This window comes from Eurypyga helias, unplaced genomic scaffold (assembly GCF_000690775.1).
Source record: "Eurypyga helias isolate BGI_N326 unplaced genomic scaffold, ASM69077v1 scaffold15177, whole genome shotgun sequence".
In the NCBI taxonomy this organism is placed as follows: Eukaryota; Metazoa; Chordata; class Aves; order Eurypygiformes; family Eurypygidae; genus Eurypyga; species Eurypyga helias.
In genome coordinates this window covers 5,576-17,565 of record NW_010261214.1, presented here as the reverse complement: position 1 = coordinate 17,565, position 11,990 = coordinate 5,576, and the positions used below count along the sequence as shown (strand labels likewise).

The following is an 11,990-nucleotide window of genomic DNA, read 5'->3' as shown; positions in this document are numbered from 1 at the left end:
GGTTACTTGAGGTCAACCAATTAGGCCAAAAGATTAATTGAGGTCAAATTCCCTCTGGGGACAATTGGGGGGGGTCACCTGAGGTCAACCAATTCAGCCGCAGGGTTACGTGAAGTCAAGTGCACTCTGTGGGAACCACACTGGCATCACTTGGGGTCAACCCATTAACCCAATGGGTACAATTTTGGATGTTTTCCCCAGAACAAGCCAGTGCTGCCCACTGTAGTTTGTTTCCTGATGCCTTCTCCCCAGGAATGCTGCCATTATTTATCCTGATTTTTAAATTATTTATTATTTATGTCTTCTTATGCAAGTAAATAAGATTTCCTCTCCATGTGGAGTTGTCATCCAACCATTCAAAACTGTCAGCCTTTCATCTCTAAGGTGTAGGATTTGTGACAAACTGACGTCAACATTCACCCTCAGCTCCCAGAAGCACTACACAGTTGAACCTGGCCAGCATCATCCCAGGAGAAAACCATCCATGTTAGTGGAAAGCATACCAGTTTCAAGAACAATCAATCAGCTGTGTGCTAATACGAAGAATAAAAGAGCCAGGTTTAAAATTATTTTAATGAGCACCATGAATTATGATACACTTTTTCCCTGCACAAACTGGGAATTTTTACCTCTTACCAAAAGGTGGTCCCATCTGAAACCATGGCCATCTTATCTGAATGGCCAAAGACAGTTGTATCCAGCAATGATTGAAGACTGCGGTTCTCTGCAGGGCTGAGTGACAAATGGTCATCTCTGAGACCACGATTAGACATATCCAGGACTTCCTCAATGGGCAACTAAGGCTTTTTCCTCCACTATCTATCCACATCACGATCATGGGTCTTACCCGTATGGCTCGAAAATGTGCACCAAAGGTACAGAATATGTTAGAGGAAAATGTTGTCCAATTAAATTAAATTAAATTAAAGAAGTTGCTCAATAACAGGAGGCCAGTGCTTTCCCTTGCCCATGTCCAGGAAACATTTTTCATGGGCTGGAGGAGCTCTCTACCACCACAACTGCCTCGCACCTCTCTCTGGGAGTGTTTCACTTGCTGGTAACTTCGGTAAACCTTAACCGTTTGGGCTGAGGTTTTTCCATGGTAGTCTATCTGCTGAAAATAATTTTGGGAGAGCTTCAACAACAATGAAAAATGGATAAAAATCTCAGACCAGTGAAAAAGGAGTAGTGTAGCCAAGTCAGCAGCTTAGCGGAGAAGTTTTAGTGTTTTCATTCCTTGAAGTGTCAAGCTTGGCAAATAACTCTTTCACGTGTTAGGAATGTACGTTTGCCATCCCTGTGAAACTCATCAAGCTTGGCCAATGCTTGCAGCTTGGGAAAACAGCACCTTGCATATGCTCCACAGGCATTTTTTTTTCCCTTTGGCAGTAAAATTGCCCAAATATTCCTTTCACGTTGCGTATGCTCCAGAGCTTGGGTAAGGGATATAGCAGGACCACTGCAGAGCACCGATGAGGAAAGTAATTGCCACATAATGTGAGCAGGCTCTCAGGAAATCAAGCCAAATGTAGGACCATCTCTGAGCTTCAAAAATTGTGTAATTCAAATCTCAACCATCCATTTCCCTGAGACTTTTCTTGCCTGTACATTTCAGAAGAGTCTGAAGTTTGAAAAGAGATACAATAATAGTATGATGGTGATTGTTGTTCCTCAAGTGATGGGGCGTGTCACTGACTCCCTCAGTGAAGTGTAACTGAGCATCAGCTCAACATTCGCACTTTCCATTATACCACACATCATTTTGCACAAACTCAAATCATGTTCATATCATACCAGGAGCATAAAAGAGATTTAGAAAAAACTACTGATACATTTGTCCAGTGTGGAGGAGTTAAGACAAGTTGGGATGCTGAAGAAAGAACCTCTTTGTTAACCATCTATTTAAAACGAATCCAGTCAGGTATATTTTAAGACTTTCAAAGACATTTGCAAAATCAAATTCATTTCTTCAATAAAAGACAGCGCTGTAGCCATTCATTAGTGCAGTTAAAGCCATATTCTAACAACTAAACCCCATGATACTTTATTTTGGTCTCAATATTCACGGGCCAAGATCACTTTGTTAAAATAATCAAGTTTGGTTGGTTTGGTGTTTTTCACCCATTTTGTTCCCCCAGATTAATCCTGCCAGGACCAATTTTGCTAGAAAACACTCAGATATCACCTAAGTTTTAATGGTTCCAGTGCAGTCGGCCAAGAACTCAAGGGATTGGTGATGTAGACAGAAAGCCAAAAGGCAGGAAATTAATCATGGAGCCCAAAGCACAGCTGCTCACCAGGACACTTTCTGGCATCTGCCAATTCCTAATGCAGTTAACTTTAATTTAATTTGTCTGTGCCCCTGGCAGAGGACATTGGAATCCACAGCTGTAGGTCACATTTGGTACTTTACAACTCATACCGATTTTCTTTGGCAGCTGAAAGAGTTCCAGAGAATGTCCTCAGATACCCCACGGTATCCCTGGACCACCGAACCCATCCTGGTCTTTTGTTCATTTGCTTATCCATGGGGATTTAAAAACAGTACAGCGACTTTAAAATACTACAGGGTTTAAAGCCAAGTGAAATGGTTGCCTCTGCACCTGAAAGTAAGCTGCTACAGGGACTTGGTAGTGATCTTGTTGTTACAAATTGCATTTGTAAGTATTGTTAGTACTGTAAAACCAAAACAACTACAGGTTTACTAGGGTAAATGAATCTTAGGTCAAAATACAACTTTTAATAAGCTGCTTTGCTAAAAAGCATCATCAGTGATTGTTTTGTCCCTTGTATGTGCACTACCTTTGTCTATTTGCACTACTGTACTACGTGTATTTATGACAGCACATACAAACACCACACATATGAGTGGCTTTAATACTGAAAGGCTTCTTAATAACACGTGGTACCAAAACTCTGATTTCAATGCTTATAACTGCAGCAAAATATAAACTTTTGGGCTGACTTTCTGCTATGCCAAAGGTTCCCTTCTATGCATGAGGTCAGTCAAAAGGATCGGCTGTCTCTTAGAGGAAAACTGAGCACCCGAGTATATTCTTGCTCATGTTTGAAAAAAGAAAAAAAGCCAGCAAAGTCTCTAATTTTGGTGACTCAGGTGATGTCAGAAACATTTTGGTCAAGCCCTCCAAGCTCCCTAAGCTTGTTGAGGTACAAGTCCACGAGGAGACTTGGCAACAGACTACAGAAGTGCCCCCACGGCCGTGCTGCCCAGGCAGGCGAGCACCCGCTCAGCGGGTCGCCTGCGGATGCAGCCAGCGGAGAGACCCCAAGGACAGACACGCTGAGCCGATCCTGTGCGCCGTCAGTCTCTATCCCAGGCTCCAGAGGAGGAAAGATGTGAAGGGAAGGGTGGGAGCAACTGTCAGGGAGGGGAGAGATGCATTACCTGGGGAAAAACTCTGGGAAACAGAGGTGGGGAGCGGGTGGTAGAGGGAAGCGGGGTCTGGAGACAGCACAAACCGCTGACGCTGCAGCGGAAACTGAAGCAAAGTAAGGGGAGGTGGGGTACCCGCTTGGCAACAAGAGTTAATAGTTTAGTGATAGCAGCCCGACACTGGGAGCTGAAAGCCAAGTGAGAGAGCAGCAAGGTTCTCTAAACTGAATAATCAGCCCGCAGACCCTTTTTTTTCCCCTTTTTGTATCAATGGCCAGAAACTGCCAGCCACCTTGCACTGGGACATGATCAGCGACCCCTCACACGTATCTCTGGGGTGAAAATGCTCCAGGGAGCACTGTAACTTATTTGCTGAGGGGTGTCTAGAGCAGAAGGTGCTGAGGGGAGAGAATGCCCAAGGCCTAGAGAGCCACCAGCTGCCGAGCTCGCACGGCCCAGCGCCAGCCGCTCGAGGGTCTGTGCCCCGCTCACACACCCCAAACCTTCACACAGAGTATTCCATTCCCATTCACCAAAAAGAATACTTCTGTTGCTGAACAGAGAGCATGCAGACCTTCCTAAGCCCCCACCACGGCAGCACTCTGTCCCCTCCACCCATGCCAGCTGGGCAGCACGAAGCGGCAGCGTGCCACACCGATCGCGGAGCCGCCAACCGCCGTGGCCCGGCCAATTTCGGCCACAGAATAACCCTGGTGACTGCGATTCCCCGGGCTCTTGCGTAGCAACAGTGGGTCTTACCCCACAGAAGTCTGAAATATCTCTTAATAATGGTGTTAACTTGCAGAACAAGGAAATGAGGTGCGATCTGCTCGCTTGGCTGGGAGAGCAGGGCTGGCAGCAGACACCAAAGCCCATTTGGACAGACACCACCTGCCCTCCAACGCTGCTGTAATGCGCAGAAATAGATGTGGGGAACTTCCTCTCCTGCACAGAAGACCTATTTCAGATTTATACTCCCCAAATACAACCCTGACTCCTCTCTCTGTTCTCACAAGTGAAATATCTTATAAGTTTGCCAATTTACTGCTTTGTATGTAAAAATAAACACACCCACCCACCCCCCTTCAAACCAAAGACATTGCATGGTAATGGGTAAACGGCAAAGATTCTTACTCAGGGTTTGGGGTTTTTTTTGGCAAAGATTTTGCACTGATTCTAGTTTTTTGCAAAACTAGAAGCATCGGTGTTTAAATCAAGCATTCCTTTAAATGCTGAATAAGAGCTCTTATTCTTACAGTAAAGACGTAACTGGTTTCCCTTGCTTTTATGTATTTAGTCTGAAGTTGCTTATTCTTCAGAGTGCACAATAAAGGGTAGGAAGTTTGTATCTATTTCCCAGAACAATTGTTTCGTTTAAATCACATCTAGCTTACCTGGTATTTTAGCTAATATTTGGTTAACTTGCCCAATCATCAATCACAGACATTACCTACTAGAAATGAGACCATCAACACTTGAAAAATGCAGATGACAGAATTTATAGAACACCTGTACCTCTCTTCATTCCAGCATCCCTTCAACGGGCAGGACCAATAAAAACGACATATTCCAAGCAGTTTTCAGAATGGGAGCTCTGGGGGATTTCACCTGGTGACTGAGCCCCATGCAGCACAAAAAAAAATGTAAAGGCCAGGCTTGGGCTTGGTTTTTTTTACCCCCCTCTCTCTAGACAGAGGTAGCAAGTACAAAACGCAGCGTGCTCATAAAAAAAGCAAACCCAGACACCACACAGTTACAACATCTCTCAGCGGTTGCAAAGTCCGCACAATTCCAACCACTAGTATTCCTCTCCCCTTTGGCTAAGGCCAGTCGGACACTGCCCAAGAAACACAACGCACGCACCCAAATACAAGCTACCCGTATAGACCATCTTTTATACTCTACCCTGTGTTTCAAAGAAGCTGTAGTGTGATTGACAAGCTGTTGATTTTCACATGTTCACAAAGTGAAAAATGGGCAAACCTTGAGGTGAGATACCAACTCATCTCATTAAATTCCTTTTTGAGACTGCTCCATGGCCTGCTCCTCACTGCTCCAGCGTGTTTAACTCAATATACATCCTTTCACCCACTTGAAAGATGGGGAAAAACTAAAATATGAATGTTTTCCTTTTTCTCTGTTAAAAGTTACGAAATTAAAATAGCTTTAGTTATGCTGTACGAACTGCCAAGAATATCCAAGACAAATTTCAGCCTTGCTGTTGGTGCAGGTAAATAACCATGTGAAAACTAATGGAACATTAAGTTTTGCCTTTTCCTTCCCAGTCTGTCTTGTCATCTTGTTAATGACTATTTTCCTAATCTTCCTTATATAAAACATGAAGTAGAGAAATTCAACTCTTCATTCAATTCAATTCAACTCAATTGAAGCATTTCAAGGAATATACTGACAGATTTTTCCCCACTCTGGGAAATAAATACATGCCTGGAATTTAACTGCAGCTCCAGAAGCCCCAGGCCTCCCTGAGTACACAGGCTGCAGAGTCCTCTTGTTCAAATTCCCAGTTCCTACTGTGCTTGCTAGAAGTTCCACCTAATACGAGATGTTCCTTCTGCAGCCAATGGACATGGGCTGTGGCTTTTGCTGCAAACATCTGCTTTGCCACAGCCCTGCAAAACAGCGCACGCTCAGCATCCCTGTCGGGCACTGCCCACGATTTCGGTGTAACAGGTCTGCCCACCCTTACAGCGGACCTGTGGAGAACAGTCAAGGAACAACAACCCATTTTGTCTTCCTCCCAACCACACCCCCTGCAGCAGAGGCCATCATTTGGCCTCACATCTCCAATTCCATGAGCAGAGGGAGACACGAGCTAAATTCAAAGGGTTTCTGTAAGTAACCTGCAAGAACAATCTTTTCTCTGTGTCAAAACTACCAATGATGTGAATCCTGCCCAGGTACTGGGAATTTATCCTTTCCAGACTCTCTGCAGTGTATTCAGGAGTCAACACTCTACTGATTGAAGAGATGTTTAACCTTTACAGTACTGCTATGATGTGCAAATTGCAGAATTTCAAGGAAAATGAATTGTTCACTGATACTGTCCAGGGAGCTGCTAAAACTGAGAAATGGTTCAAGGACAGCTACTGCTTAGACTTTTTTTTTTTTTTTGATGTTTAGCTCCTCTGTATTAGGGGAAAAAAAACCGACAAAAAAACACAAACCCAAAACTGAAACAAAGCGGTAAATATAGCTAAGTCTTGATCTTGCCTGGCAAGGCTACACACTGACCCCTGAAGTTCCAATTCTTTTACATGAATTCACTTCCAGTGAATTATGCAGCCACCATCCTCAGTGGTTTGGGTTTGTTTTTCTTTTTCTTTTTAAAGTTTCAGGCTGATACCCAAATGCTTATAGATCCTACCTCATATTTCAGAGAAGAGAGGCTCCAAGTTCCCAGCCCTTCAGTGCCATCTTAGAATCACAGAATCACAGAATGGTTTGGGTTGGAAGGGACCTTAAAGACCATCCAGTTTCAACCCCCCTGCCATGGGCAGAGACACCTTCCACTAGACCAGGTTCTCAAAGCCTCATCCAGCCTGGCCTTGCTTATCTCGTAAGCTGGGACGAAACGAGCCTCAACACACACAAGCAGTGGACCCTGCTTAACACACGGATGGGAGTTGGCAGTGTTTTTAAAAAAGGAATCTTGACATATTGCCATAGAGCTATTTATAGTCACTTCCATCACACAGTGAAAATTTGACCTACTCCTCTTTTTTGGTTTGACACAGGCTTGACATCTATTTTTTTTGGAATCACAAATTATGATGAAAAAACAACATAAAAGCAACATGAAAAGCAAATAACCACTTGCAAAAAAAAAAAAAAAGAGAGAGAAAAGAAAAAGCCACAGCCGTGATAATGCCAGCAGTGAAGGTTAACCTCTAACTACGGCAGTCTGGGGAGCTTGCTCTGGTATTTGTTGAACCAGCACGCGGGGCTGGCAGGCCATACCATCATCTGTAATACTACACTGCTGGGATATGATTAGCTACTTAAGGGCATGTAATTTGCAGTGTGTAACTCCACTGACCAGAAGGAAGAGAGTTCTAAACTTACCCCGAAACACAATGAGAAACAGGTCTTAAACAGCCAGCAAGCAAACCCACATGCTTTCTAACTGCCTTTTTTGCAGCTCAACTCTGAGAAAAGCTGGGAGAAGCTGTCCATCCTAAGGAGCCAGGTCTTCTCTGAGAATATGAGGGAGAAGCAGAATGACACTACTGAACAAAGCCAGAGTTAACACAGGCCCTTATTTAGTGTACCTTTTATAAACATATTTCTTTAGATCTACCACAGAAAACAGACTTTGCAAAAGCGTTGCCCAAAGAATAAAAATCTTTGGCACACTTTCTACCCGGATGGCGCCGCTGGAGAAGTAGCAGAGGAGAAGTAGATTCCACACAAGGACTGTATTTAGATGCTGAGAGTAACCACAGTGTAAATGTGTGCATATGAAGGTAAATCACAGCCTGATAGACTTCGTAATGGGGAGCAAATGTAGCATTATATCTGAAATCTCAGTTATTGATACCTTTATTAACAAACGTAACCAGAGACCTAGACTAATTTGCCTGTGCATTAATTAAAGTAACATTTGATTTACACTGATCCTCTCAAAGGCTACAAAACATCTGGTTAGCTCCCACAGCATCTTCATTTTTCCAAATAAAAGTGCTTACTACCTGAGAAATCACATCTAGTTTCCCTGAATGAGGTTTACATCTTCACCACGTTCATTCTGGGAACATGCCCAACCCTCCAAAATAGTAAACAGTGTAGTTTATCCTTGCCAGAGCTGAGGCAGACTTGAACTTTTATGTCACTAGGGGAAAAAAGTTCCATTCTGAACTATGAAGAGTCTGCTACATGATTCAGTGAAATGAATGGAAATATTACTCATCACTTAAGTTTTAAGCCAGATAGAAAAAGCTGTCTTAAGAACTGACTTTTGTTTAGGAGAACGGGTGCTAGGAGCTAAGGAATATTTGACCTGCAGAGATTGGAAAAGATACCTGTCTCCTTCAGTCATCCCTGAAGTGTCACACAAAGCTCAGATGCAGGAGGTACCTAGGGCCACGTATTTTCCCATTTCTCATCGTTCAGGGGAAAAAAGCCCAACCAAACATACTTTCTTTTCCTTGTTAGAATAAAAAACAACCTAAAAAAAAGAAGCATAAGCCAATAATGGATTTGCCTTTTGCTGAGGTCTGAGGAAACTGGTTCCTGGATCTGAGTGTTACACCATCAGCCTGCCTCTAGTTTCTTTTTTTCTGAAGTAATATCCTAAAGCAATATTTCACGGATTCCATCTTAACTCTACATACAGAACCACAACTTTCTGCCACAGCATATCTCACAGGAACACTGTTAAGAGCAACCTCAGAAAGCTTGCAAGTTTTCACACGTTTCACGCTCACAACGTGACAGGCTGCCAAAGAAACGATGATGTGTGTCACGACAAGCCTCGCGGGTTTATAAGGACTCACTCAGAAGGGTGAGCGATCTGCAGTGGGTAAACGTTACACTGCCAGTTGCACAAAACGCCACGTGACCATCTTTTGCTCAACTGCTGCAGTAATTATGGGACACAGAGCAAACACAACCTGAACTTCAGCATGAGACACCGCTATGCTACGCAGTTACTTTTTAACAGATGGCCACGGAAGGGGAAAAATTTTTATTTCCGTTGTAATTCCCTTGCAATTCTAAATAATCTTTCTGAAAATAAAAATATAAGTAATTTAAACAGTGCACACACACTTGTGTTGTCACAGAGACCACTGCTGGTTCACAAGGTTCATTTTTGAGACCTATTAACCCTTTCTGGAAAGAAAAGGCTTTCAGGAAAGTAAACACAGCTCAAGCAGTTGCACTCCTCTCAGGTCCAGAGGTTAGAAGAAGGGAAGGGTAACCATGGGTTCCTGTTGTACATGCCCAGCCTGGCACTGAACACCAAGAATGGTTTGCCACTGCTCCAGCTGGGTAGACCTGGTCCTCACAGAGGGACCTCTAGCCAGGACTGTCACTGTAAGACCCCTTGCATTTGAAATGAGCGTGAGAAATGTGGCTTTTCCTACCTGGTAAAAACAAATCTTCTCGCATTTCTGCTCTGGCTTCTTCAGAGAAGCATCGTTTTTTTAACCACTCAGCTTCATATTCGCTTGCGTGTTCATCAGGCCACGTAATAGAGATCTTCCAACATAAAACAGATGATAATTTTAGCACAAAAAAAAAAAACCACACCCCGAACAAAAACCAGCACCTAGAACAACCAAAAACCCTTACGAAGTTACAGAAAATGTACTATTTATATCAGTAATATCACAGTTAAGCCTTCCCTGGAGCATAATGGCAAACAAGTAATGAAAATCCAAGATCAACATCCAAATTCTGACACCTTTTATAAATGGTCATTTTCACATGAACCCATGACCTAATTTGCTGTTTGTGTGGGCTGCTGTCACTGTGATGCTGCGCTCAGCAGAAAGAGGAGCATCCCAGAAGCTGGCACGTATCACTGAGGTTCACCACAACTCAGAAGAGAGCAAAAATCACTTCAAGAACACCGACAGCTTGCTAAAAAAGAACAAGAAAGGCAAAAAAGAAATGCTAGAAGAAAAATCCCTCTCCTAATTTTGAAAAGTCTTCCCCCTTTCAAATAAATTTTAGAAGGTGTTGGGTTTTTTCCATTCCTAAGAAAAAACATGGGAAGAAAGCATATGACCTTGCTTGTCATGAACTGGAAGGGGCTCAGAGCCGCACACACCCTCAGCTGAATTCTCAAAGATGTTGAGTAGGTATTGATTCCCACTTCCCAGAATTCTGCACTTTCCACAACGGTAAAACACCAGTATCCATTCAGGATTAGTGCTGTGCTTTCACCAGTTCCAGAGTGTAAGTGGAAGCAGACAACCCCTCTACTTTCATAATGCATTACCTATTCAAAGCATTAATTTGCATGGCATTAATTTTGGTAACAAACAGTCACCTTGGGAGCCCAGAATTCCTCAATACTGACCTTTACGCTGTGGCTGAGACACGCTCCCACATGGGACAGCCTCTGCAAACCCCCCCTGCAGCGAGGCTACCCCAGCTGCTACAGGGTTGGCTGCTGCATTTTTAACACGTTTAAAACATCTTGAAGTGTAAAATGAAGGAAATGAGTTTGCATATCAAAGGAGCCACGTACTGCTTTTAATAAAACCTATAAAGTCTAACTCATATATTAGGTTTTTATATGGCAGGAAAGATTAAAATTCATAGGGAGGGCAGTTCCTGTCCTCTCTTGCCCAAAAGCCTCCTTTTTTCATGAACAAATGTTCATGCAGATAGGTAGAGACACAAATACCAGGCCAACTCTGAACACTGAATTCAACTTTGGTTTGAGTGCTTGCTCTAAATCCATTAGCTTAATTTCCAATGTGCAAAAAATCTGCTATTTTTGTTATGGATTAAGGTCATCATCACTCTGCCATTTGTTTTTCTGATTTTCAAGCCATTTACTTACAGAATAAGGAGGGGAAAAAAAAAAGTATAAGTGTAATGCCTACATTGTCTTTTCAACATCTGGTGATGAAGAAACATACCGCAGAATTTTAAAAAGCACAATTACATTCTAAAAACTGAAGCCTGGGTTTCTGCGACCTCTGCATACCACCTATAAAGCAAAGTTTCATATAAAGGTGGTAAGAACCGAGTTCTCCAAATGGCAATTAACCCTAAAAGCTTTGCAAACACACAGTAGGGTTTGTAAATAAACAAACTGCGACTGCAATACAGCCTGCAACAGCCTGCAATTTACAGGTGAACAAGCACTGCTAGGCAAGTTTCACGAGCGGAAGAATGAGGGTTTGCTTCAAATACCTTTTTTCTATCTGCCAGAGCGACTTCCTTCACCACGATGTTCACGTCCAGGTCCTCGAGGACCAGCTTGCGAGCCCTGGCCGAGCGCAGAAAGCAGTGGGGACACTGGCAGTTGTCCCTCAGCCAGACGCAGGGGTAGCGGCTCTCACTCCCATCCTCCCACTCCACGCGGACGAAATGACCCGCATCCAAAGCTTCCACCTTGTGTATCCCGGGGCTCATGCTGAGCAGCCGGGCGGTGCAGGCCCCCAGAGCAGCACCTGGCTGGCGATGCCGAGCGGTCTCGGTGAGCAGGCAGCAGGCCCGGCCTCCGGGGACTTTGACCCATGGCAGGATGGTAGCCACCGCCCTCCACATCCTGGGCTCTGTAATGAAACCGTCGGCAGGAGAACGCCTGCGTGGAGTTCCTAAAATACCAGAAAAAGCAGTTTATTACTAAAGGAAAAGACCACTTTAAGATGATTCTCCCCTCCCTTCCTGCTACCTAGGCCTTCAGGACATTCATTATCTAGTGCTTACATTTTTGAGGTGCAGAGGGTGTACTCATACCCATCTATTCAAAAATCCCTTCGTTTAGCAAGGTTTCAATCTGATTCATCACCTTGGCCAACTTTTGTTTCTGCAGTCGGTTCAATACATATCACACAAATAGTCTCTTCAAAAAGACGCCTGGAGACGAGTTCCACAAGTCAATACTACCAACCAT

The 11,990-nt window shown here is 43.7% G+C and overlaps 1 protein-coding gene across 1 annotated transcript; it reads right to left on the bottom strand.

The window, feature by feature from the left end:
- Nucleotides 1–9,498: 9,498 nt before the first annotated feature.
- On the bottom strand, nt 9,499–11,691 carry LOC104512352 (gamma-butyrobetaine dioxygenase-like; the record flags this gene model as incomplete). The annotated part of the gene is made up of 2 exons (XM_010155299.1): nt 9,499–9,613; nt 11,285–11,691. Coding segments are annotated over 2 exons (522 nt in total), but the record flags the coding sequence as incomplete, so codon positions are not given.
- Nucleotides 11,692–11,990: the final 299 nt, after the last annotated feature.